Source organism: Lissotriton helveticus, chromosome 1_1 (genome assembly GCF_964261635.1).
Source record: "Lissotriton helveticus chromosome 1_1, aLisHel1.1, whole genome shotgun sequence".
Classification (NCBI taxonomy): Eukaryota; Metazoa; Chordata; class Amphibia; order Caudata; family Salamandridae; genus Lissotriton; species Lissotriton helveticus.
The window spans coordinates 1,151,751,554-1,151,779,059 of record NC_136057.1 but is presented as its reverse complement, the minus strand read 5'-3'; the positions used below and the strand labels follow the sequence as shown (position 1 = coordinate 1,151,779,059).

Here is a 27,506-nt window from a genome sequence, read left to right as displayed (position 1 = left end):
AGTCATAGGCACCCTCCCGCCTCCCCGGGCGAGCAGTAGCTTTATGGTTTTTGAATATAGTAATATTGTGTTTCTGGATGCAGATACCTGCTAAGTTTACTGTACCGTACAAAAGAACTGACCTGCCTGTCACCTGTGGTGCATGATGGGAACAGAGTTCCCCTGGAGGCCTTAAAGGCAAAGTGTTCAGATTCTCTGAGGCCTTAAAGGCGAGGTGTCAGTCTGATTTTCTGTACAGGGATAGTTTTTCTGTATGCAGCCTTCTTAGGCTAATTGCCTTTTATTACAAATTCTTTGATGAAAATAAAAGGTCTTTTTGCTGATTATGGAATGCTTTTGAGGCTGATGCCTGTTTATTGCATTTTTTTATATAGTTTATTTTCATACTGCAGAAAATAAGTAATTATGGCTTTATTAGCCTATGGGTTATGTTGGGCTGCATATTATTGGTTTATACATATATATGTGTATAATTTGTTTAGTACTATGTACTATTGTTATATATTTACACATATATATATATATTTTATTATATGTTCCGCGTTCCCACTCATGGGCGGAGATTATTCAGTGCTTATGACTTTAATGAGTATACCCCTGGAAGAGAACTAGGATTACAGGTAAGTAACTAATCCTTATCACCCCAGGGCAAGTTTCACCTCCTTTGAAGCATGCCATGGTGAAAGCTCTGTTGAAAAAGCCAAGCTTAAACCCTGATGTCCTGGGTAACTATCACACTATTTCTCTACTGCCCATTGTCTGTAAGGTCTTGGAAAATATGCCAACTCAATTCTTCCTGACTTTTTAGAGCCCCATAGTCTCCTGCATTTCTCTCAGACCGGTTTTCGTCCCCAACATGGAACAGAAACCGCATTTCTTGCTGTAGTCAAAGAATCAAAAATAATAATTGACCAAGGAGGAGCAGTATCCATTATATTCCTTGATCTTAGCCCCGCATTTGATACGGTTAATTTTGACATTCTTCTTAATAGATGTAGGATTGCTAGTTTATCGGGTGGAGCCATTACCTGGCTTCGATCCTACCTAAATGGTAGAACATTCCAGGTCTTTGCAGAAGAAACAACGTCAAGGTGTCTATCTCTCAGTTGTGGAATCCCTCAAGGCTCGTCTCTGAGCCCCTCACTAACGTGTACATGAGACCGCTTGCTGATATTGTCTTGTCATATGGGATTAAGATTGTCATATATGCGGATGATACTCTGTTGGTAGTATCCCTTAACCATCCTCAGAATCCTCTCTCTGATCTGGATTTTTGACTGGAGAAGGTAGCAACATGGATGAAACACTCATGTGTTAGGCTCAGTGGAGAAAAAACTGATATAATGTTCCTGGGCAACTCGCCTAACATTGACTTTAAACATGCATGGCCAACCTGCCTTTGACCCCTAAGTTCAAGATTAAAAGTCTAGGTATCTGGCTGGACAAATCATTCAAAGTTGACCAGCAAGCAGTGGAAGTAACAGGAGCCTGCTATGGGATTCTCAGAATGCTGCGGAAAGTTCTACCCCTCCTTCCCTTGAGGGGCCTGGTTGTCGCCCGCCTGGACTAGGGTAACTCCATGTTCGAGGCATATGGGCTGCAGACCACACAATATTGCATTAGATCACCATCTGCTGGTGGGCCCGGATGATTACACTTTGTTGTTGTCTTGGAAGAGCCTTTTGTCTGTTGGATGACTGCTCCCTTAGATCGTAGTGCGCATGGGCATCGACTCAGTCTACAGATTGTTTTTTTCCGCCATCGGGCTCGGATGTGTTCATCGTTCGGTCCCGTTACCGATCTCTTTTCGAATTCATAAATCAATCGGAATACCATCTGCATCGTCTTCAACAGTGATTCCCGTTACCTGCGTCGAAGAAGGGCTTCACTTCTCCATTCCAGCGTTCGTTGGGGCTGTCTGGCCCAACTGCACCTTTGGGCCTTTGGCTCATGGAAAGAACACCCGTCAAGAAGTGCCCTCGGTGTGGACACAAATTCCCTCACACCGACCTTCATGAGGTTTGCAATCTTTGCTTATCTCCAGAGCACGAGAGTCGAGACTGTGAGGCCTGCTCTTCGTTCCGGTCCAAGAAAACCATCAGGGACCGTCGAGCTCGAAGAGTGATGGCGCAGTCATCTTCATCGACACCAGACCTCATCATAGACGAAGCTCCAATCGAAGTAGAAGCAGAAGAACAGCAGCAAGAAGACGTTGCTTCCGAAGCAGAGGATTCATCTTCTGGAGTTGAAGATCAATCCGAAGACGACGATCTTCCAGCTGGTCAATAGGTCGTGAGGACAAGCGTCAACCCTGTTCACCCCACCATACCGGGACAGGCTTCGGTTCCACCTCCACCTTCGGGTCCAGGTGCACACAGACCAAAATCTTCCGACGCCACGCCTTCTGGTCGGCAGCGAAGAATATAAAAAAGCCTCCTGTCGACTCGGCCTCGAGTCAGTCTGTTGGTCTCGAAAAGCAGAAGGTCCTTAAGCCAAAATTAACACCGGCACCAAAGCATCCATCGGTACCAAAAGCGGTCGAGCCGAAAGCAAGTTCGGCACCGAAAGAGGTTCCCAAAGCTACCGAACCAAACACCACTCCCGTTCCGAAAAAAGTGGACCCGAAGACGGTTCCGGTACCGAAACATACTTCGGCTCCGAGGGTAGATGAGTCCAAACGTACCCCGGTAACAAAAATGTTGTATCCAAAGAGCACGGATCCTAAGAAAAAACAAGATAAGTCTTCGGAACCGAAACCATACAATAGACTCTGTAAAAGCTAAGTATTTCGCCCCCAAAACAGATAAATCGATGCCGAAAAAGGATTTTCCAGTGGAAGAGCTTTTCAAACCTGACCCACAGCAAAAGACTCTTCATATTAATCCAAAGACTGGACATATCACTACAGTGCCTGAAAAGAGGAAGATGGACTATCCTAAACCACCGCCAGTTCCTCTAAAAAAACATGCTCAAACTTCCCCCAAAAGGATTCCTTCACCAGAAGTAGAAATACCAATAAATATTTCTCCTGTACATTCATCATCTAGTTCACATAGTCTTATACCACAAGATGAGGATAATGAGGATAGATACTCACAGGGGTAGAGAGTGAGCATTACATAGACTACATTAATGACCCAGATGATATTCCTGGGCCATCAGGTGACCCATGGGAAGATTATAATGCACCAGATCTGCCACACGATGATGCATACCCGTCTAGACCATCTCCCCCAGATGACTCTATTGGGTTTACGCAGCTCATTCATAGAGCAGCTACCTTCCATGGAGTAGATTTGCACTCAGATCCAGTGGAAGAAGACTTCCTAATGGACACACTACTGTTGTCACATAAGACCACAACCACACTTCCGATACTTAGTAGAGTGGTAAGATATGCACCCGAAATATTTAAAGACCCATTCAGAGCCAGGGTAATTAACCCCAGACTAGAAAAGAGCACAAAGCTGCTCCAACTGATCCAGCATACATTAAAGGACAGTTGCCATTGGACTCACTAGTAGTGTCAAATGCGAGGAAAAGGGCTAACTCGCAAACAGGGGATGCTCCACCACCTGACAGAGTCTAAGCTTCTAGATGCTTCAGGAAAACGCACCATCTCACAAGCAGCCAATGTCTGGAGGATTGCTAACACGCAAGCTTTGTTAGCAAGATATGATAGAGCTCATTATGATGAGTTAGTCACTCATGCAACACTTGCCAGAACAATATAAAACCAGGGCTTCTGACCTAATACAGGAAGGCAAGATTATTACAAATACCTCCATACGCTGTGCACTAGACACTGCAGACACAGCCTCTAGAGCAATAAATACAGGGGTACTGTTGCGTAGACATGCATGGCTACGCATCACTGGGTTCAAACCAGAAGTACAAGCCAGTATTTTAAACCAACCATTTGACCAGCAACACCTTTTCGGACTAACAGCCGATAGTGCACTAGAAAAGATGAAGAAAGATACGGATACGGCAAAATCCATGGGAGCTTTACAAATACAAGCCCATAGACCTTCCTTTCGTCGCTCCTCATATGGGGGCGCCTCTAAAGGTTTCCAAACTGATAATATCTCCCTTCTTACAAAGCGCCCAGCCAAACCTCACCTAGTAAGGGATATTATAGAGGGAGGGTATAGAGCAAACAACAATAAGGGCAGAGGTAGGGGAAACAACAATCACAACACCTCTACTCCCAAACAGTGACTTCCTTCCATCCCCCCAGACCATTCCACTCCTGTCTGGGGGATGTTACAATAATTCCTACCTGTCTGGAACTCCATCACCACAGACAGGTGGGTAAGACAAATAATTCAGTCAGGTTATTGCCTGGAGCTCACTTCCACTTCTCCAACAATAACGCCCAGGCAGCGTCCCATGTCACAAGAACACCTCATACTACTAAGACAGGAGGTGGCATCTCTACTTCAAAAGAGTGCAATAGAACCAGTCCCAAAACAACATCAAAACACAGGAGATTATTCTCTATACTTTCTCATACCCAAAAAGGAGAGGTCCCTCAGACCTATTTTAGATCTAAGGCCCTTAAACCTGTACATACAATCAGACCACTTTCATATGGTCACACTACAACAGGTTCTACCGTTGCTAAAGAAAGGCGACTTCCTTGCCACATTAGATCTCAAGGACGCCTACTTCCACATTCCTATCCATCAATCACACAGAAAGTACCTACGGTTCATACTAGAGGGTCAGCACTACCAATTCAAGGTACTCCCTTTCGGAGTAACTACAGCACCTCGAGTGTTCACAAAGTGTCTAGCAGTAGTAGCAGCACACTTAAGAAGGGACAACATTCATGTCTTCCCATATCTGGACGACTGGTTAATAAAATCCAAGTCATACAACCAATGTGTACAGCACACACATCAAACGATATGCCTGCTACACAAACTGGGATTCACAGTAAATCAAAAGAAGTCACATCTCCAACTGTCCCAGTCTCAGCAGTATCTAGGTGCCACAATAGATACCTCCAAGGCAATAGCATATCCCAACCCAACAAGGATACAAAGTATGCAAAATCTTATCAAAAGATTCCAGCCACAACTCACTACCAGCTCGAGTGTTCATGCAATTAATAGGAATGATGGCATCTTGCAGTTTCATAGTACCATACACAAGACTACAAATGCGCCCCATACAAGAGTGCTTGGCAAGTCAGTGGAATCAGGCTCAGCAACAAATAACAGATCTGGTGGTGGTAGACGACCGGACATATCGCTCTCTGCAATGGTGGAACACCAAATTCTCTTCCAGGGGATACTCATCAATAGTCATAAGCACTGAATAGTCCCGCCCACGTGCGGGACCCCGGAGCAATAGCCAATTATATGCATATATCTACATATATCTATATATACATACATATAAATACGCATAAAATAACCATATATATATATATAGATAATATGCATATACATATACATATGCAGCCCAAAATAACCATACTAGGCTCAAAAAACTGCCACAATAGCCTGTAAAATCTTTACATTTGCTAAATAAAGACATATAAAACACATTATATGATGATGTATGAAGAAAACACTGCCTAGGTTTTCTTTGAAACACACAACCTTTAGTTTTGAAGTTTTACCTTGATAAAACTTAGAGTGTTCGAAAGACTGATCATCTGTTTGTGAACTACGGTCCTCTGAATACGGGCTTGCCTGCATCCAAGAGGTCCATTTCTAGATGGATTGTGTCATGCATTTTGTTATGTTATCAGTTGCCACGAAAACAGCGCCCGGGTAGACCGAGAGCGCACTAGACTAGAGGAAAGACTGCTACTATAGCAATGCTTAAAAATGTTCCTGTTTGTGAAATTTGTAAGGCAGCTACATGGCGTTCGGTTCACACCTTTTCTCGCCATTACTGCCTTGATTCTGATGCTCAAGCGGATGCCCAAGTTGGTCAGGCATCCCTGAGGAATTTGTTTGGGTAATATCTATATGAGTGTACCGTTTAGAGAGTCTGGTATTGGTCCGCAGGGTATGGGATGGGCTTGCTACTCTATTCAGTGCTTATGACTATTGATGAGTATCCCCTGGAAGAGAAGGATTAGTTACTTACCTGTAATCCTAGTTCTCTTCCAGGGGTATACTCATCAAAGTCATAAGCACACCCACCCGCCTCCCCGGACGAATACCAGAACTGTCTTTTACATGTTACCCATGCAGTTATCACACTGTTATACGCCGTCCAAAAGAACTGACCTAACTGTCACCTGTAGTGCATGATGGGAGCCTGGAGGCTCACAGAGGTCTTAAAGGCACGGCGCCAGTTTTTTCTGTTGTTACAATGCAGCCTATCTAGGCTAAAGCTGCCTCTATGATCCTGCCTGTTTTTACCTTTGAAAATAGAGGCTGTGTGTTTCAAAGAAAACCTAGGCAGTGTTTTCTTCTTTACATTATCATATAATGTGTTTTATATGTCTTTATGTAGCAAATGTAAAGATTTTACAGGCTATTGTGGCAGTTTTTTGAGCCTAGTATGGTTATTTTGGGCTGCATATGTATATGCATATTATCTATATATATATGGTTATTTTATGCGTATTTATATGTATGTGTGTATATATATATATATATGTAGATATATGCATATTATTGGCTATTGCTCCGGGGTCCCGCACGTGGGCGGGACTATTCAGTGCTTATGACTTTGATGAGTATACCCCTGGAAGAGAACTAGGATTAGAGGTAAGTAACTAATCCAACCTTTACAAGGGCCGGCCGTTTATAGAACGTGTTTCACAAATAATACTAACCACAGACTCAACTCTCACAGGATGGGGAGCGCATTTAGAAAGATACACAGTACAGGGTAAATAGACAATACAACAAAAACTACTCCACATAAATCATCTGAAGTTACTAGCGATTTTTCTAGCTCTAAAATCGTTTTAGCATTACCTATCAAACAAAGATGTACTAGTTTGGACGGACAATATGACAGCAATGTACTACATTCAAAAACACACTCCCTACAGCTCTCCCGACTGGCGCAAAGCATATGGAGGTGGACCATTCCTCACAACATTTTTCTGTTCGCAGAACATCTACCAGGAGTTCACAATCAAGTTGCAGATCTGTTAAGTCGTCAAAGACAACAGATACATGAATGGGAACTTCATCATCAAGTTCTTCAGCCATTTTTTCAAAAGTGGGTTCAACCAGAGATAGATCTGTTTGCTACACACCACAACTCCAAATGCCCAAGCTTCGCCGCCAGATACCTACACCCATTATCCAAAGGCAATGCGGTATGGATGAACTGGTCAAACAAATTTGCGTACGCTTTTCCACCTCTCCCACTAATTCCATTAGTGGTACGCAAGCTACAGCAACATTCTCTCACATTGATTCTTATAGCACCAACTTGGGCAAGACAACCCTGGTACCCCACGCTACTAGAGCTCTCAGTCATACCACATCACAAATTAAAACTCCCCGCATCTACTGACACAGAACCATGGAGAGATTATGCATCCAGACCCAATGCAGTTCAATCTAGCGATTTGGCTCCTGAGTTCTTAGAATTTGAATATCTAAATTTACCACCTGATTGCATGAATGTCATAAAAGAAGCAAGACGACCTACCACTAGAGCATGTTATGCAGTAAAGTTGAAAAGGTTTGTTGTATATTGCACAAATAACGACATCAACCCCTTAGATGTTTCCATACAAAACATCATATGCTACCTGTTACATCTGCAAAGATCTAACTTAGCATACTCCTCAATCAAGTTACATCTTGCCGCTATAGCAGCATATCTTCAAAACAGACAACATTTGTCATTGTTTAGAGTACCTGCAATAAAAGCGTTTATGGAAGGACTCAAAAGAATAATTCCTCCCAGAATACCACCCTCTCCGGTATGGAATTTAAATATTGTTCTCCCCAGATTTATGGGTCCTCCTTTTGAACCATTACATAAGTGTGAATTACAGTTTCTTACATGGAAAGTTGCTTTTTTAGTAGCTGTTACCTCACTCAGAAGAGTAAGTGAGATACAATCATTAACAATTCAAGAACCATTTATACAACTTAATCACAATAAAGTGGTTCTTAAGAAAAATACAAAGTTTTTGCCAAAGGTCGTTTCACCGTTCCATCTCAACCAATCTATTGAGTTGCCAAAAATCTTTCCCCAACCGCAAACAGTTGTGGAAAGAACTCTACATACATTAGATGTAAAAAGAGCACTTCTTTACTACATTGATAGGACAAAACCATTTTGTAAAACTAAACAACTGTTTATGTCCTTTTCTCCTCCACATAAGGGCAATCCTATGTCAAAATCAGGCATTGCAAGATGGATTGTTAAGTGCATTTAAATGTGTTACCAAAAAGCAAAATGCACTCTATCCATTGCCCCTAGGGCTCATTCTACCCTTAAGTTAGGGGCATCTATGGCATTCTTAGGAAGTATACCATTAGATGACATCTGTAAAGCAACTACATGGTCTACTCCGCACACATTTACAAAACACTACTGTGTAGATGTTCAGGCAAAACAACAAGCAAGTGTGGGCCAGGTTGTACTCAAAACATTATTTCAAACTACTGCAACGGATGCGGGTGGTCGCTGCTAAGGGAGAAACTGCTGTGCAATCTATGCAATAGTGTGTGGTCTGCAGCCCATATGCCTCGAACGGAAATGCTACTTACCAGTATGCATCTGTTCTTGGCATGTAGGGCTGCAGAACCACACACGCCCACCTGCCTCCCCGGCTTCCTGTATCTGCTCCAGTATTATCTTATTTAGATACACAACACATGGTCATCTTTATCTGTAGTCCTACAACTCCATCATTTGCCCAATGGCGAAAACAATCTGAAGATGGAGTGGCTGCCCATGCGCACACCGATCTAAGGGAGGAGTCATCCAACAGACAAAAGACTCTTCCAAGACAACAACAAAGTGTAATCATCCGGGCCCACCACCAGATCGTGATCTAATGCAATAGTGTGTGGTTCTGCAGCCCGACATGCCAAGAACAGATGCATACTGGTAAGTAGCATTTTCTTTATCTGGGAGCACCTAAATCCACAACAAGGAAACTTCAAGTTGTTCAGAACTGTGCCGCTCGGGTGCTGCTAGGAATTCCTAAAATTCAATCGGCTAATTCAGGTCTAAAGACCTTACACTGGCTGCCCATCCCGGAAGGAATACAATCTATATCCCTCTGTGTAGCCCACAAGAATCTTTGGGGGAAAGGCTCTACTATTAATGCCTCCATTATCACTTTTTACCGTCCCAGGAAACTCCTCCGCTGTGCTAACCTGAGTTTAGCCGCCATCCCTAAAATCCAAAGGGTGAAGAGTGGGGGCAGTTCCTTCTCCTGCAACATAGCTAAACTTTGGAACACCCTAACCCTGCACTTGCGCTCAAACTCACCATCTCCCGTTCCGAAAGCGTCTCAAAACCTGGCTGTTTCAGAAAACCACCTTTTGAGCCATCAGACCTTCCCCCCTGTCTGCTGCTAGCGCTGGGATGCCTAAGGGTAGCTATGCGCCTCAACAAATGCTAATTAATAATGATAATATTGGCACTTGATGACATGGAACAGGTGGTTGTAGAAAAGGCGTTGGTTGAGGCTCCGCAGCTCAGGCACGCTGTACCTGGGTTGGAACTGGAAATGGCACCATAATGTCAGCATTTTAGATCCAAGCTTGCATTTTTTTCTCCCTCTTTATTTTGTATTAAGTGGTATGGAACAGACGGTAGAACCTGACATGCTGCTATAACTCGGCTACCTTACAGCTAATCTTGCACATCTGATAGAGACTACTAGCCGTAGGTTCCGTAATGTAGAATTATCCCCAAGCGTGAGACTGGATCCGGAAAATTTTTGCCACAGCATCCCTGCACGCCCGGCGGACGGCATCACACGACTCCGCCCAGGTGTTGTCTGCGTACGTGACGTCAGCGAGGTCACATAAGTCCCACCCCGGCGTGCCTACGTCAGTTTTTTCCTTTTCCGCATGCAACGCGGATCCGGTTTGTTTTCCAGGCCTGTTTAGGCTTTTCCCTTTTGCTATTGCGTCTGTTTGTGGGGAAAGTGTGTGGATGCCTTCGGGCTTTAAGACGTGCGCGTCTTGTGGATGCCTGATGACGGCGACGGACCCTCACCTCATTTGCATGTGGTGCTTGGGGGAACATCGAGACTCCACTGGTTGCGAGGTGTGCCAGCAGTTGTAGCCGAAGTCGTGGCGGGAGCACCGGATGAAAACTTCTTTCGGCTCGAATGTCCAGATCGGCTTCTTCACCTCGATCAGCTTCTGCGGAAGGTTTTCGAAAATGCTGCCATCGTAGTCATCCTCGTCCCTCTCCTAAGCCGCAAGAGCGTCGCTCACCTGTCGGTAAGTGTCGCAGTTTGTCCCTCGGGGCTGGTTTCCGGCCTGTTGGGGGTGTGGGCCCTTCACGGGTGATTCGGCCCGCGTCTCGTCCCCTTATCCACCGTTTCCCGATGTGGGGGCATTGAGAGACCAGATGGAGACATATGCGGCGGCCTTGCAGGCCTCGCTGGCTTCTCCTCCTCCTCCTCCTCCTTCCCCTCATGGGACGTCAGCGGATCCCTTGCGTTGTGCGGGGCACTCCGCGGCGGCTCCGGCGCCGACTGGTTCGGATCCAGCCTTGGAGGATGTGGTGCCAGTGGGGTGCGACCCTTCGGAGGTCCCTCCTTCAGACCACAGCGCCTTTGCTTCGCCGCAAACTCCTGCGGGAGTCCCTGTGGTGTCAAGGGAGGTCACAGGGGCTCGGTCGCATCCCTGAGCCCCTCTCGGCCCTTTGGACAGGCAGCGATCTTGTCTGAGGCCGAGGTGACACTGCTTCGGCGCCAGCAGCTGCTGGCCCTGGCTGCACCACAGGGGTCGGCGGGCCGCTCTTGTCCCATCATGGGTCGAGGCTGGCGGGGGACTCCTCGTCCCTCCCCGGGTCCCCCTCATCCTGCCACGCAGGCGGCTGCCTCGTCAGAGGTCAAGTCGGCGCCGTCTCTTAGCCGCTACGGCCCAGCCCCAGTCTCCTGCGCCGTGTGCTGTGGTAGAGGCCAGTCCGGCATCTCCTCTGGCGCTGGACGACTACGTCCTGCCTCAGGTTGCGGACTCTACGACACCAGACAGGCGTCGGGTTGTGGACTTGTCTTCGGGCGCCTCCTCTTCCCCAGAGGTTCGGTGCCTGCTGGTGTTGTCCTCGCCGGAGGCGGGCCACCCTGCAGTGGCTTTTTCCCCCCGACGTCATCAAAGGACTGCTCCTTCCATTGCCGTGGTCTTCGCCAGAGGAGTCGCAGGTTCCCCACTCCTCGGTCCCTCTTCCTTCTTTCCAGACCTGGCCCTTTCTTCCTCCGGTTGGCTTAGGGGACGGCCGCCTTAGCTTGCAGCCGTCGCCTACGGAGGAGCTGCTTTCCCCACCGCTGTGCCCTACGGAGGCGGGTGCGGCCTTCGCTCGTGCGGTTTCCACGGCTGTGAGAATTTTGCGCATGGGTGATCCAGCTGCCCATTTCCCCGCGGATCATCTTCTGGAAGTTCTCCACCAGGGCTCTGGTGGTAGGATGCTGCTGCTTCCCTTTGAGGGTTCGCTCCATTCTTCTCTGACGGGGGCTTGGGGGCGTCCAGCCACGGGGGATACAGTGCCCCAACACCTTCTGCACCGTCACCTTCCAGCACCGCGTGACCCAGCGTGTCTTTACTTCTGTCCCTCTACCAGAAGCCCCCTTTTGCAGACTGCCTTTCCCTCCCTGCCACCGCGATTGTCTCCACCATCACGGGAGGCCCACTGGCTGGACTCTTGGGGGCGCAATATGTTCGCTTCGACCAGTGCTGCTCTGCGGGCCCTTAGCACTCTGTGTGTTGTCTTGGGCCAGTTCTTGCTTGTGGGACTCGGCGGTGTCCCTTGGGTCTGCCGTTTCTCAGGAGGGTGCTGGTGTTGATTTGCGGCACCATGCGTTAGATGGCCCGGAGCTGGCGGCGATTATTCTCCTCTCCGCTCTGGACATCTCAGAGGTGCTTGGTCGTGCTATGGCTTCTTCGGTTGCCCTTCACCGTCATGCTTGGCTTTGGGACAGTGTGTTACCAGAAAATGTCCTGGAACGGCTGGTGGATCTTCCTTCGATGGCATTCTTTCGCTCTTTTTTGGCAGAATGTTCGTCCTGTTTATTTGTTCCTTTTCCTCCCCTGTTCGGCACATTGGAGGATGGGTTTATGGGCACTTCAGTGCCTTTATGCTCTGGTTGCTCCAGGTTGGAGCCTATCCTTCAATCCAGCCCCTCCTCCCTTCCCTCTCCTCCTTTATTACTAGGGTTCTGAGGCCTCTGCTATCCTCTAGGTTGGGGTCTTTTGGCTGTGCCTCTGCCCCTTGTTCCTTGAGGGTTCTCACACTCTGTGATGGGGCTGTCTTGGAGGTTTGTCGTTCCTTGTTTGTCGTGGACTGTTTACCCCTTCATTGTTATTGGTTGGGGTTGTAATCCTGCTACATGTTATCATGACATTTTTACATATATTCCTTGTCTCCAGGGGGAGGGCTATCTCCGTTCTAGCAGAGTGGCTGCTTAGGGCTGTGCTCTGTTCTTTACTTTCTTCCCTGCCTTTGGGTACTGCAGTGTTTGGCATTGCTCCTTGTGGTGTTCAACACCATTCCTTTTTCTGTTCTTTCGCACACTGTTCCCATACTCCCACAGTTTTGTCTAATGGCTCTGCGTTGTGGCGCGGAAAAGTTCTCCGAAGAAAACTGGCGAGGTGCGCCGGGGTGAGACATATGTGACCTTGCTGACGTGTTGACACCTGGGCGGAGTCGCGTGATGCCGCCCCCCCCCCCCCCCCGTCGCGCAGAGATGCTGTGGCAAAATTTTTACAGATCCAGTCTCGCGTCTGGAGATAATTCTACGTTAAGAAATCTGCGACTAGAATCGTCTCTACCAGATACATCGTTACCGAAGGGAAGTTACTCATACTTTATCGGCTTCCCAGTTTTTCTCTAAGTAAAACAGATCAAGTGATTGTAAAAACGGTGTTGGTAAATATCTGCCCCTTAGGCCAACTCAACTGCCATACATTTTTCAATAATTCCCTAGAAAGGCACTATCCGTTTGTAAATCCCTTTCAATGAAGGCTGCTGAAAAGGATGCACATTAATGCATACTGCATCTTTGCATTAGCCCTCTAGTTGTAGCTCTGTTCATATCTTGCACTTATCCTGTCCTTGTTTGGATCTCTGCACTATTGAATGAATTACCGGTGTTGATCATACTTGTGCAGTTAAGTTTATATCTTGCACTATACACCTCATGTTTTAACCACACCGTAGTTTAAAAAAAAAGAAAATTGTTTGTTATTACCATAAATAACACAAACATACGCAGACAACATAAAATAGCACACCATGTACACCTTCCAATCACCCCAAAGCCGCCTGCAAAGAACAGTTGGAGCTAAGCTAGCGAGGAACAGTCTAACTTGTATTTTGTAATATACCTAGCTACCACCCCACATTTCCAGTCTCTAATGCTTATTTGAACCTATCTGGCCATTCTCCCTCCCCCCTCAGTCCCTAACTGAATGTGTTGGCATTGTGTCCTTGTCTAAACCCCTAGTTTTATCCTGTGTCCCAGGCGCCCCAAATGTTTTCAAATTGCTGCTGACAGCCTCGTCCTTTGTAAACTCCAGTTCCATCGACTTACAATGCTCCGCGCCTGTTTCCCAGTCATGGCTCGAAGGAGGTCCATGCCCCCATTTTTGGCTATATCCCATTTAGCCACATGCAACCAAGTTCACTAGAATCTATGGCTATGACATGTGTGTTGGCCCCCAAATGCCCAGCAACGCCAATCAAGGTTGTAACTCAAGACCGTTCCTGTGACATCATCTAATGAACCCCTCACTGCCTCCCAGAAGGGTCGCCGACGGGGATAAATACAAAGTGTGTGTAGTGGGGTGCCCTCCATCCTGCATCCCCTGAGACAGACGGCACTCTCTGCCTTACCGATCCTATGCATCAGTAACCTTGTGTGGTACGTTTGGTGGAGAATCATGAGTTGGATCAGGCGATAACTACCTGCGTGGGGAACCCTAATGCTCTCAGGCATTAGTCATCGACCAACTCACCAAGATCTTGCTCCCATCTATCCTGCAATTTCAGAAGGGGGACTAGCATATTCCTCATTATAGTGCCATATGTCATAAAGATTAGTTTACTGTTCACCCTTCATCTAACAGTCTTCTTTCCAAGTGGGAGTCGTCCTGGGTCTCCGCCTCCAGCGTCGCACGTTCCCTAAGGACATGTCTCAACTGACCATACCTTAGTCATTGCATCTCTGGCATCCGGTATTCCTCCCTCGGGTAAGTGAACGTCACTACCCCATTGGTGTCCCATACGTCCACCCGGGCAGAGAGGCCAATATTGTCCCAGCATTAAAAAACATTCAGAGCCACCACTGGTCGCAATCTGAATCCCTCCCCTAATGGCATTTTCGGGGTCAGTCTAGTCTCTCATCCCATCTCTCTCTTCTGCCTCTTCCAGGTATCCATACTGTCCTAGTGGCCAGGCCCACCTCAGGAGCCAGTTGACCCCCATATAGTGCATGCATATAGCTCAGTTCGCCCGTGCCCTGCCTGCCTAGGTGGAATGCCGGACCTTCCCAATCCGATACGCCCAATTGTTGACCACTCCAACCTGCGCTGCATCATAGCATTCTAGGACGCATGGTAGAGCAATATATATATATGAATATATGAATCTTTCAAAAACCTTCAGGGCTTTACGAAGATGTTTCTTTGCACAGAGAAGTGTTCTTACAAGTGCATTCACCTTGACAATTGGGATCTTATATGGGCTGTTCTCAAGGATATTTAGCAATGGGGGAGGGCTATCATCTTAAAAATAGAAGCCTTTCCCAATAATGAGGGGCACCACATGCCCGTGTTTCACATTCCATTTTAATGCTTTCAGTGCGAGCCAGAGTCCATGATGATCCAAATCCTAAGATATTCAGACAACCTATTTTCCACCCTAAATGGCAAGGGTAGCATTCCACTTTTCCCCATCGGGAAAAGTAGGGATTGCTCCCAATTTATAGTAAATTCAGCATGCTTGCCGAATATACGAATAATGTCCCGCAGTCGGCTCAGCGCCTGATCCGTTTTTGTCTAGTACAACAAAATATCATCAGCGTATAATGATATAGGCTTCCCCCGAGCCTCCCTGCCAGCCCCATATTTGTGCTTGGATCCATACCCATTCAGCCAGTACTTCTATCACCAATGCAAACCACATCGGCTAGAGTGGAGACCCCTGTCTAGTGCCCCTTTGTACGCAAAATTCCCGGGAAGTGTGACTATTGTTCTTCACTCTGGCTAGCCGCTTATCATAGATCAGTCGGACCCATTTGATGCATTTTGGTCTAAACTCCATCTTTATTGGGACCCCTATCAGGTATGGCGATTCTACAGCCATTCTACAGAATCAAAGGCCTTGTTAGCATCAAGTGATACAATGGCCCAACCATCAGACGATGCCCCTGCCTCAGCCAAGTTGTTATGGAAATGTCTCAGGATCAGTCTGGTGGAAAAGCCCAGCGTAAACCCATTTTGGTCTGGGTGTACTAAATCAAGCACCACTGCACGCATCTGGATTGCTAAGACCTTGGCATACATTTCCCGAAGTGTACTGTGCATTGCATGCTAATTTATATTTGCACTATACCATGCTGCAATGTTGACCTCCTGTAGGTATGTTTCCTGTAGAACATTGTTCGTTTAGTGTCTGCTGAGCGCTTTGTCGACCAGACCCCTCTTCACCTTCATTCCTAGCCCATTGATGTTCCAAGTTAACGTTGATTCTTGTATTGGCGTTATGGTGGCTGGGTAACTCTCTCTCCTCCTACTAGCCCCCTCAGTGACTGTGCATGGTCCATGATTCCCAGTGTGTCCTGGTGTTCCAACATGCTGCAAACTACCCCTACAGCTACCCCCACCTGACCGTACCGTGATCCTAGAACTGCCCACCCCCAATACACAGTATGTTTGATCCCGAAACCATAACAGCATAATAAGAGTTCTTGCTTCTGTCGCTCGGACGGAACCTGAAGCCTCACATGCACGGCTGACCTTGGTCCGATGCCTCTCATCAAGCGGTATACTCACAAAAAAGTAACTGGATGTTTGAAAAATACGGCAAAAACGACTGCGGTGTAGGGAAATGGGGCATTAGTCTTAAGGTGAGAACCCTCACTTACCCAAAGGTGGCATGCTTCATCATTGGGTTCTCTCTTGCAGACTGTAACCACAAGGAGCACAGTGTGGGCTACAACTCTCCCTCAGGAGAGGAGCGTAAGGTGTTTTCAATCATCCAATGGAAGTTGGAGTGAGGGGCAGAGTGCAAACTAAATATAAAAAGTGATTTAAAACGAACTCATGAGGGACATAATTAACTTGAATAGGTGTCCCCGATGGTTAGAGCTAAAAAAGCTAAGTGAGAAATAGGGGTATAGATATTTCCTATTAAGTTACGGTCTCATCAAGCAGTCTCTGTATTCAGAGTAAATTCTGTTGCACTCTGCAACGACCGGGGCCCCAGAGCATGTATCACTTTTACCGCATCTCGCAGTTGGCCTGATTCGATAAGGGGGCGATCACGCCTCTGCTCCCAGATGTTTAGCTGTCATGGATGTGACTGCTGGTAGTTGCTCATCTTCTCTTTCCAGTTCTTTCAGTCTGATCTGAGCCACTGCACCATTCCTCAGTGTTCTCCACTGGTATTGCTGAGAATGTCACTGCAGTGTTTGACTTCCATCACTATCTGCACTTTGCTGCCTGCATTTGCTCCTGTCAGTGAGGTTACCTCACCCAGGGAAGCTGGGTGCATAGGTGTCAAATGGTGTCGGGAATTCTCATAATTTTCAATGGCGACCTTCTGCAAAGTGCGGCTGCCGTGGAGAAGAGGTAACCGCAAGGAGCACAGTGTGGGCTGCAACTCTCCCTCAGGAGAGGAGCGTAAGGGGTTTTCAATCATCCAGTGGATTTGTGCAAGATGAAGCTGGAGGTTTGCCGACTAATTCTGATTGCCCCCCCCATTGGCCCAGACCTTATTGGTTCCAGGAAATTCTGCTTTTGTCTCAAGCCAAGCCCATTCGTCTTCATCCAACGCCAACGATGTTGTGATGGGACAAAGGCCAAGTGGTTCATCCGGACCCACGGTCCCTGCACTTGCATGCATCGCTCCTGATTTCTTAGAGTTCAAGGACCTCAACATTTCGCAAGATGTGTTGTGAAACTTTGGCTAAATCTCGCGCTCAGAGTACAGTCAAGACTTATCGCCTCAAATGGAAGCGATTTTGTTATTGGTGCGAAGCTAATAACGTTCACAAAGTTCAAGCCCCTGCGGAGTAAATCCTCCCCTATATGCTTTCTCTAGCCAAATCTTCGCTTAGATTTTCATCGATCAAGGTCCATCTGGCTGCTCTTTTCAGATTCAGAAAATTTGCTAATCTTCCTTCTCTCTGCTCGTCTTCACTTGTCAAACAATTCATGAAAGGGCTTTTTCGCGCCTTCCCTCCGGTGCGAGCACCCACTCCAGAGTGGGAACTCAACACCATTCTAGCGCAATTAATGAAACGTCCATTTGAACCGATCCACAAAGCTGATCTTAATTTCCTCACTTGGAAGGTCGCCCTTTTACTGGCTCTGACTTCCGCAAGAAGGGTTAGTGAGATCCAAGCTTTCACTATTAAGGAACCCTTATTACATTTTACTCAGGATTATGTAATCCTTCGAATGAATCATAGATTCATCCCTAAAGTACAGTTACAATTTCACCCGAATGAACCGGTGAGGTTAAGAACTTTCTTTCTGGATCCATCCAACCCTGCTGAAAGAGCATTACACTCTTTGGATGTTAAGCGCTGTTTAAAATTCTACTTACAGAAGACTAAAGATATCAGGAGTTCAGATCAACTGTTAGTGGCCTATGGTCAGGCAACACTTGGAACTGCAGTGACAAAAGCTACAATCCCTAGATGGGTTGCATCTGCTATTCTACAGAGGAAAGCCAAGGCACATCCTACCAGAACTGTAGCAGCTTCTACAGCATTGTTTGCTGGAGTGACTCTGGAAAATATCTGCCGTGCTGCGACATGGAAGAATGTCCACACGTTCACAATGCATTACTGTCTTCAATGTGCACAACAGGAAGATGTTACGGGACAGGCTGTCTTAAGAAATCTTTTTCACTATGGTCAGATTCCTATAGCTTTTCTTTAAAGTTTATCTTTCATAGTTTCTCTCTCTCTACTGTTAAATTGATTTCAGTATTCATTTCACGGATTATATGTTAATTTGCTTTCAGGACAGATATATATATCAGTTGATTCCACTCCTTTTTGCTACCAGCTGATTTGCGAGAGAAAGCAGAGTTGCGGACACCAAAGATTTAGTGGAATGCCAGGTCTTTATTTTTTCAACAGCTATGTATATATATATATATATCTATCCAGAGGAACAGGATACCCCAAAGAAGAGAAGCCATTGGAACTTGTATCGCTCGCAGGTTTAATTGACAGCTTGCCAGCAAGAACCTTAACAAAGAGCATGCATCAAAGTTCATACGCCGTATGTGTTTCAAGATTAAATCCCTTCTTCAGCAGCGTTTGCTTCAGAAAAAATTAGAGCGCTGTAATGTCCACACTGTTCAAATATAAACACCTGTCCTTGTGGGCGTGGCCAACTTCATGGCCTTCTGGATGTTGTAGTGCGCACAACGTGATCCCAAGTGGGTCTGCTGTCATAGTCACATTAAAAACATATTTTTCCAAGTGGTAGATGCAAAATCCAAGTAGGGACCTGCCCCGCTTTTCAGCTGCCAATCCGAGCTTTAGACTGGCATCACCCTGCAATGGTGCCAGCCCGCTTTCCCTCCGAGTGTTGCAGCACTACTGTGGTGCCGTCATGGACCCTGCTACAGCAGGTGAGCTTCTCTTGAGTGTTCTAGAGGGTGCTGGTAGCTGATTGGTTGCAGCTGACATTTGGTTCGTTTTACTATAAGGATGTAGATAGGCTACTAAGATTTTAGGCCTCAGGCTTTTTTCTTTTTAGCCTACTATTTATTTATGGCGCTACTTTTGTATTTTACAGTGGGGCTCCCGCCTCGGCGACGGGGAATGATTCAGGCATGTGAATCTATGAAATATACCAATACTGGATAACTGTAGTTACAGGTAAGTAACTTGTTTTCTTCCCTTCAATGCGTATCTAGGTGTTTGTAAACGGTTCTATGTAAAATAAATCTCACCAATTATATTTGGAAATTGCAAGGGTGTTATGAACATTGTCCCAATTCAGAGTCCCAAGAGCTCGGGAATTTGGAGGAAAGATTAATAATAACTGAGAATTAAGCTTCAAATCTTGTCCTCTGAAAATGGTAGGACCTCCATAAATTCTCACTCTTATGTTCTCCCACGTGGCCAAACAAACTGTTACAAATGAATAAATTCCTAAAACCTGCCGCCAAGTAAACGATCCAAATCATCTGTTAGGTATTTTATGACTTTATGCATATAAACCCTAATGTCACAAGAAAAATAGGTTGATGCTTTACCTCCCAACAATATTAGTGGATTGAAAATGTGCTGATTTGAAAACTCTTGTTTTAAGCCAGCTAAAATCACTATGTCCTGTTACTTTGCTGCTAAGTACTTGAACACCATCCAGAACCCTAATGCTTTACAAAGGACAACTGAGTGCAAAGTGTTTTTTTTTTTACTAAATGTGTACTACATTTTTAAATGTTTTTCTTAGAGTAACTTTTTTTTATATTTCAGAGGAGACATATGTTGAACAACTTGAAGATCCAGATAATCCACTAAAGTGTCCTATAAGGTTATATGACTTTTATCGCTTTAAATGGTAAGCATGCTTTTGATGAAGCATTGAATTGTTATCAAAAATGTGCTAATGCTGAAATCTGTCCATTCCATAATCTGTTAATTTACTAGAAGCCTGTTCTCATCCAATGAAGACACATCTGGCTATTGTTGTTATAAGCCTGAACTGTTCACTTTGGTCTAGAAACCGCTTTAGCTCTCACATCAGCCTCATGTTTTTCAAATAATATACATAAATGTGTATTTGTGGGAGCCATTGGCTGTCTTCACCATGAGTGACAGCATTTTAGTAGTTCAGATGTGCTTAAAGTGTCCTAACTGTTAGGGGAATCTCTCTTTCATGCATTTTATTAATTTCTTTTTGTGATGGGTCATTTATCTATTTTGTGACTCATGCTCAATACCTTTAGATGGTGGCAATGTACTTATTATTTCTACACTTGTAATGCCTATCACATGTTAGCAACAAATAAAAAATCACAAGCTTTCCAAGCCAGATCTTTTGGCTTTGCCAATGCTTGTTATTCTCATGCAAATAGACTTTTCACGTTTACCTTTCATATATGGTGGCAAAAAAAAGGAAAATTCTAAAACCCACTAGCACCCTCTCACTGATTAGAGGTGGGGGCTGGACTCCTCGCCCCAGCAGCACTTACGGCTACAGGTGACGATGACGACGAATCAGTCATTCTGCGCCTGGGGGCGCCTTTATAATTGGACTCGGGCTCCCGCTGTGCTGTGCCCAGGCGAAGAGTGGGCCCGTCTGCACCCGTCATTGCCTGGAAGAGACTGGACTGGGCCCAACCACTTACTTCTGGATCGTGTAATCTGGAGCCGGTGAGTGGGTGCTTCTCTGTTCGATATTACCTGATCTCATGGCCCTCCAGTATGCTGGTAGTCGCACTTCCCTACGTAACCTGTCAGCTCAGCCCGGCCTGTACTCTTGAGGTAATCTGACTTTTGAGGATGGGGAAGAGAAAGGCAGAAACTTCTAAATGGGCTGAAAAAAGACTGAGAGCCAACAATACTATATGGAATTTTTTTTATCAAACCGTGGGGGTGCTCTCGGAAGAGTTTACCAGTGCTGAAATAGAGCTGTCTGTTAATCATTGTATCTTAACGATTGACATAAATGCTCAAAGTGGGGCGCGCGTTGATCTGGTCAATATTTCTACTAGTGCGTCTCCTGCCCCTTCTTTTATCACCCAAACTCCTTTGGCCAGCTCTTCGAGCACCCGGGCTGTACAGCCTACTGTTAGTGATGTTACATTGAAATGTCCTGATAACCCTCGTAATACGGGTGATCGACGTAAAAAATCGATGACGGGACAGCCTCATCCTCCTAAACCAACTAGGAAGGCCACACCTGGCCTTAGGAAGATTTTAGCTATATCTGCATCTGACACAGCTACAGCCCCTGGGCAGGATACAACAGAGGGCTCCCTTGTGGCGGTTCTGAAAAATCTTGAAACCAAGATTTCTGAAGCTTTAAATGACTTTGGTTCTCAGATATCTGTACTGGAGCAATTAGTAGGATTTTTAAAAGCTTTGGTGGACAATCTACATTTAAGCATTAGCAGCTGGCCCAATTATTTCTTTAAGAACTATGTCGGATACAGGTCCTAGCATTCCTCTGATCGAAGTTGCTGGCAACCTTGGAGCGGCGAGCGTAACCAACCTCCCCAAGCCCAGGTTCCATCTGGAGCCTCATTACACTTTGTCGAACATCAGTTCCAAATCAAGTGCTCGCTCAAAGGAATCGTTCCAACTCCATATTGGCTACTCCTAGTACATCCTCATTACACCTGCTGTCGAACATCTGTAATCATCACCAAACGGCCCCCTTTCGTATAGCCGGGGATAATTGCGGTGGCAACCAGGGTGAATGCTGATCAGCCTCCTACCCAGACTTGGGCGAATAAATTATAATGGCTCGAAGGGTTGGTTGGATAGGTCAGTCCCATGAAACCTCTTCGGGTGACTGTATAATAGTGAACTTCAATAATCCTGCATGAGCTGGTTCAATTCTTCGAGCACTGGGGGAAGTGGGGGCATCCATGGACATCATTTCTGTTCTCCCTTCGGGCTTTTTTTACCCGCCACCCAGCACTGAAGTTATGGCCAGGAGAGGTTGCCACTTTGTTCAGAAAAAGTCACGCCATGAGCTAACCAACCCCTCGGCTTTTTATGATACCACTACTCTTCAACTTAGCAACCGCTATTTACTCCAGTATTGGAACTTTCATAGATTCACATGCCTGAATCATTCCCCGTCGTCGAGACGGGAGTCTCCGGTATATAAAAAAGCAGTGCTTAGTAGTGTAGCAAACTGAAAAGAGGCCTAGGCCCATTTCCCTTTTGCAACCCATAGCCTTTGTTATGTAAAAAAGGCCCAAACTTTTCCCTGAACCAATCAGAGCTCCTCCCCCTCTAGAACACTCCTGACAGAACCTTCTGCCCCTTAGATTTTTCTACCGCACGTTGTGCTAGGGAGTCTCCTTTGAGCTCTGCTCAAACTCTTTACTTCTACAGTATTTTGACCTGAATTTGAGGTTTCTACATCAACCATGTCTGAGAAAGAGAAAAAAGGATTATTTAGAGCTTGTTTAACCTGCTCCAAGAAAAGGCTGTTTACAGATGACCCTCACAAGGACTGCATCTACTGTCTCTATCCAGACCATAAGGCAGCAGATTGTAAGGTATGTCGTACATTTTCAAATAAGACCGTGAGGGAAGGCTACTGATCTGGCTTCAGAAAGTCAAAGCCAGGAAGGAAATCCTCTCAAGTGAGAGTGAGGAGGAATCTGTGGCGTCTAAGAGATCTCAGAAGAGAAGTAGATCTCCTCAGACACATTCCTCAGGGGAAAGACCTGAGAAGGCCCCAAAAAAGACCACTCCAGGGTCTTCAGGGCGCAGTCCCTCAAAATCCCCTTCAGTCTCATCTAAGGGGAAGAAGAGATCTGCTGGTGAGGTGAAAGGAGGAAAATCCACCTCAGATCCACCACAGCCACCTCAGAAGATCAAGATTACCATCAAACGATCTTCTTCTGTGCCTTCTGAGGAGAAATCAACTCCGTCGACGGGACTGTCGACTAAAAAGGGACCATCGACGACGACGAAAACACCTCCGTCGTCGACGAAGAAGGATAAGGCTGGTGAGAAAACAGCGTCGACGATTTCACCGTCGACGACCATATCGTCGACGGTGTCACCGTCGTCGACGACGGCAGCATCGACGACGGCAGCGTCAACGAGGACTGTGCCGACGATGGCAGTGTCGACGAGGACGACAACATCGACGAGGACAGCGTCGACGGTCACTACAACGTCGACGGTAGCGTCGAGGACAATGACTTGGTCGACGACGGCGATGGGAATCTCGTCGGCGGGCTCGTCGACGGGGGAAAAAACACCAGAAAAAAGGTTGGTGCCTTGGAAAAAACCTATAACACCTGAGGTTACATCTCCAAGCAAGGTCTCCCCATTGCTACCGTCTCACTTACTGGAGGAGGAAGATTCTGAGGAAGATGATGAATATGGTATTGCCAATAGCCCTTCGCAATTACAGGTCAAGTACCAAGAATACGATTCTGAGGAAGAATATGGGGGTTATCAAGAACAACCCCAGGAACAACACCGATATCGACAACCGCAACGAGAGGAGATGACCAGTGTACCATCCTCTTTGTTGAAGGATCTCCAAGGAATGTTGGAGGATTATAGGAAAAGATACCCAGCGACTCTAGTCGCTCAACAGGCCATAGAGGCTACTCCACGTCCACGATCAGTTCCAGGGCCTCCGATTCGTAGGAGAGAGATTGTGCCGGAACCTACTGTTAGGTCCCCACCACCGACAACACACCACGATACCTCGGATGAGGATCAGGAGGATGGTGAAATTGCGGACACAAGTGCAGAATGGCATGACTATATCGCCCCATCACCTGCAACTCCTCCGCTGAGACCAGTGGACTCTCCACCGGAGGACATTGGTGGATTTCATAATTTGATGGAGAGAGCCACTAAGAGGTTTGCATTGACCATGACAGAGGAGAAAACGGAATGTTTTCTATATGACTTTAAAGACTCGTATCGGAGATCTGTACGATCTCTACCTATAGTGTCTCATATCTGGAAAGAAGGATTGAAGGTCATGGAGACGCCAGCGACGGTAACACCGGTTCTGGTCAGACTGGATAAAAAGTATAAAGCACCGGTCGATGCTCCATCTTGCCTTTTGGGTCATCCCAAACCGGATTCTGTTATCACGCAGGCGGCACAACAGAAATCCAGGAACCCATATGCTCCGATTGCAACACCTCCCGACAAAGAGGGCAGGAGGTTGGATAACGCAGGGAAGCGTTTTTCATTAATGTCTGCTCTGCTTGTAAGAGCCGCTATTGCCCTTGCTATATTGGGGAGGTATGACAGGCATATGTGGTGCGACCTGTCTCCATACGTTAACCTGGTGCCAGATCCAGAAAAGCAGGAGGCGAAGAAAATTCTCATGGAAGGAGAGAGGACTTCGGCTGAAGTCACAGACTGTGCTATGGATATAGCGACCACGGCATTTAGATCCCTGGGAGGAGCTGCGGTCGTGCGCAGGCAAAGTTGGCTGCGAGCAACAGCATTTAGGCCGGAGGTGCAAAACAAAATCTTAGACCTCCCTTTCAATGGAGAAGAATTATTTGGAAAACATATAGATGCCTAGGGCTGCCTCCACTGGACTTTCATATACCCCTCGCTTAGTCTACTCCCGGGCTGCTCTTTTGGAACTCAGACCGGCCCTGAGGTCTCAGCCTCAGAAGACTTCTGTTTCTTCTCTATCTCAATCTCTGTCCTGTGGGTTGCTTAACGTACGGTCTCTCTGTAAGCACCATACAGAGATTGCCTTCTTGATTGATTTTTCAGGTTTGGACGTGCTGTTCCTCACTGAAACGTGGACTCGGGAGGACTGCCTAGTTGAGCTGGGACTTGCCTGTCCCCCAGGCTTTAAAATCATCCACACCCCTCGGCTGAAGAACAGAGGTGGTGGAATTGGTATCATTTACAGAGAAAAGCTGGGTATTTTTCAGCTTAAAATTGGTGAGGTGTCGGGTTTTGAACTAATGGGCTTTTCCATTAGAGGTCTGGAGAGTACACTGCTCTCCGGCGTGCTCTGCTATCGTCCACCGGGATCGGCACCCTCTCTATCAGACTTTCTTGACCTAATATATGATCTATCCAACTCTCACTCTAAGTTGTTGGTCCTGGGTGACTTCAACCTATGGCAGGGGGGTCCTCTGGATGGGGCGTTTACGACACTCTGCCAGGCCTTTGGTGATATTCAGCTGCAACAACTGGTCTGCTCAGCGACTCATAAGGGAGGTCATGTCCTGGACCTGATTTTTGCTGACGCTCAATTAGCGGTGGTCACCGATATCCTGTGCCAGTGTTGGACGGACCACGCACTTGTGGCCTTTTCCCTTCGTATAGGCAATTACTTCTCTGAGACTGCCGGGGTAGGAGTGGCGAAACTGGGTAGACCCTGGTCTCGATTACTCAGTCTATCTCCTCTGCCTTCTTTACTACCAGACAATTATTGTCTGGGTAATTCAGTGGAGGAAAGCTACTCGACTTTGTGCCGGTCGATCACTAACACGCTGGACAAGGTGGCTCCTTTTCGTAAATCCCGTGGGAGAGTGAATAGGGCTTCTCCCTGGTACACGGAAGAGCTTCGACAGCTGAAGCTGAGCTGTAAACGTGCGGAGAGGGCCTGGAGGAAGCAATATTTACCATCAGCAAAGGCCTCGTTCAGGCTCGCATTGCAGGGCTATAAAGCACAGATTAAGCTTGCTAAGGCGGCCTTTTTGGAATCCACCTTGAATCAGGCGCCCAACAAATCGCAAGCACTGTTTAAAATCGTCAGGGACATGTCCCACCCTATATGCGTGGCTAATACGGTCCCTACATCGCAGGCCTTGTGCGATTCCCTGGCGGGTGCTTTTGAAGAGAAAACTACTAAAATCTTAGAGGGCTTAAAACATCCTTTGCCCAATACTCTTGGTCTGGGAGCTCCGGCTGGCCCACTCAGTCGACCCCGGCCAGTTGGCTTTTGTCCTGGCTTGGGAGCTCCGAACGGGCTACCCAGTCGACCCCAGCCGACCGACTCGTGCCTTCCAACTGCTGTTTCTGCCCTGGGAGCTCCGGTTGACCTGCCCAGTCGACCCCAGACAGATGCCTTTGGCCCTGGTCTGGGAGCTCCGGACGGGTCACCCAGTCGACACCAGGTGAATACTCCAGCTTTTAGTTTGGGAGCTCCGTTTTTTTCCTCCAGTCGACCCCAACTAAAATCTTTTCCTCGTCCCTCTTTTGAGGAATTCTGCAGTTTGGCCAATACGGTGTCCTCTGGTTCTCCGCGTGACCCATTGCCTCCCAAATTTTGGAAGGCTTTTCAGGCGGAACTCTTTCAACCGTTGCATTCTATCTGCCTCCAGTCTTTGGAGTTGGCATCCGTCCCCGAGTGTTGGAAGTTATCAGTAGTGTCACCTCTGCTTAAGAAGCCAACGCTGGACCCGAGCTGTCTGTCCAACTATCGGCCAATTTCCTTGCTCCCCTTTCCTATTAAAATCATGGAAAAATGAGTGACCCGTTCGCTCTCAGGTTTCCTGGAAAACATCGGCTGGTTCGATGAGGCACAGTTTGGCTTCCGCCCCGGGCACGGGACGGAGTCCGCGCTTGTAACCGTACTGAACAACCTTTGTTCGCGTGTCGACAGTGGGCGGGCAGCCTTTCTAGTGCTGCTCGACATGTCGGCCGCGTTCGATACGGTTTGCCATCGAACCCTCATCAGGAGACTTGAAGAGTGTGGGGTCATAGAGGACGCAAGAGATTGGCTTATATCGTATCTTGACAGTCGGCAACAGCTGGTCTCGCTTCCTCCTTTCTGTTCTGAGCCAAGGAAAGTAGGGCAGGGGGTGCCACAGGGCTCGGCCATCAGCCCAATACTTTTCAATCTGTACCTCCGCCCCCTGGTCCAGCTTATAAAATCTTTTGGTGTCTCGGCTTTTAATTATGCCGATGACACCCAGCTGGTCTTTTCCTTGGAGGGCATTAAGGCAGTCTCGCTGGAGACATTCCATCGCTGCATGGCAGCCACAGCGGACTGGTTACGGGCCAACTCCTTACAATTTAACAGCGCTAAGACTGAGGTCCTCTACTGTTCCGCAGATCGGATCTCGCGGGCACTTCCAGAGGACTTTTGGCCTGCCTCCTTCCCCGAGCCAGTTTCGGCTGCGTCATCTGCCCGCAACTTGGGGGTGATCTTCGGCCCGAATTTACAGCTTGACTTGCACGTCAATAAAACCACGTCTACGTGCATGATGCTGTTACGCATGTTGCGTAAAGTTCTGCCCCTTCTCCCCGCCCATGCCAGGCCGGAAGTAGTTCGCGGTACTATACTAAGTCGCTTAGATTATTGTAACGCACTACTTCTGGAGGCCCCAAAAAATCTAGTGGGGAAGTTACAACGAGTGCAGAACATGGCCGCCAAGTTGGCTCTCTCATGGCCTTGGTCTAGTTCTTCTACCCTAGCTTTGAGAGAATTACACTGGCT

The 27,506-nt window shown here is 46.9% G+C and overlaps 1 protein-coding gene across 1 annotated transcript in view; it reads left to right on the top strand.

Moving 5' to 3' along the window:
• LOC144821747 (transcriptional regulator QRICH1-like) overlaps positions 1–27,506 on the top strand; it is a 286,095-nt gene that overhangs the window by 244,692 nt on the left and 13,897 nt on the right. Inside the window, exon 8 of the mRNA XM_078678952.1 lies at positions 19,850–19,934. Coding sequence (XP_078535078.1) covers positions 19,850–19,934 — 85 coding nt within the window. The remainder of the gene's footprint in view (positions 1–19,849; positions 19,935–27,506) is intronic.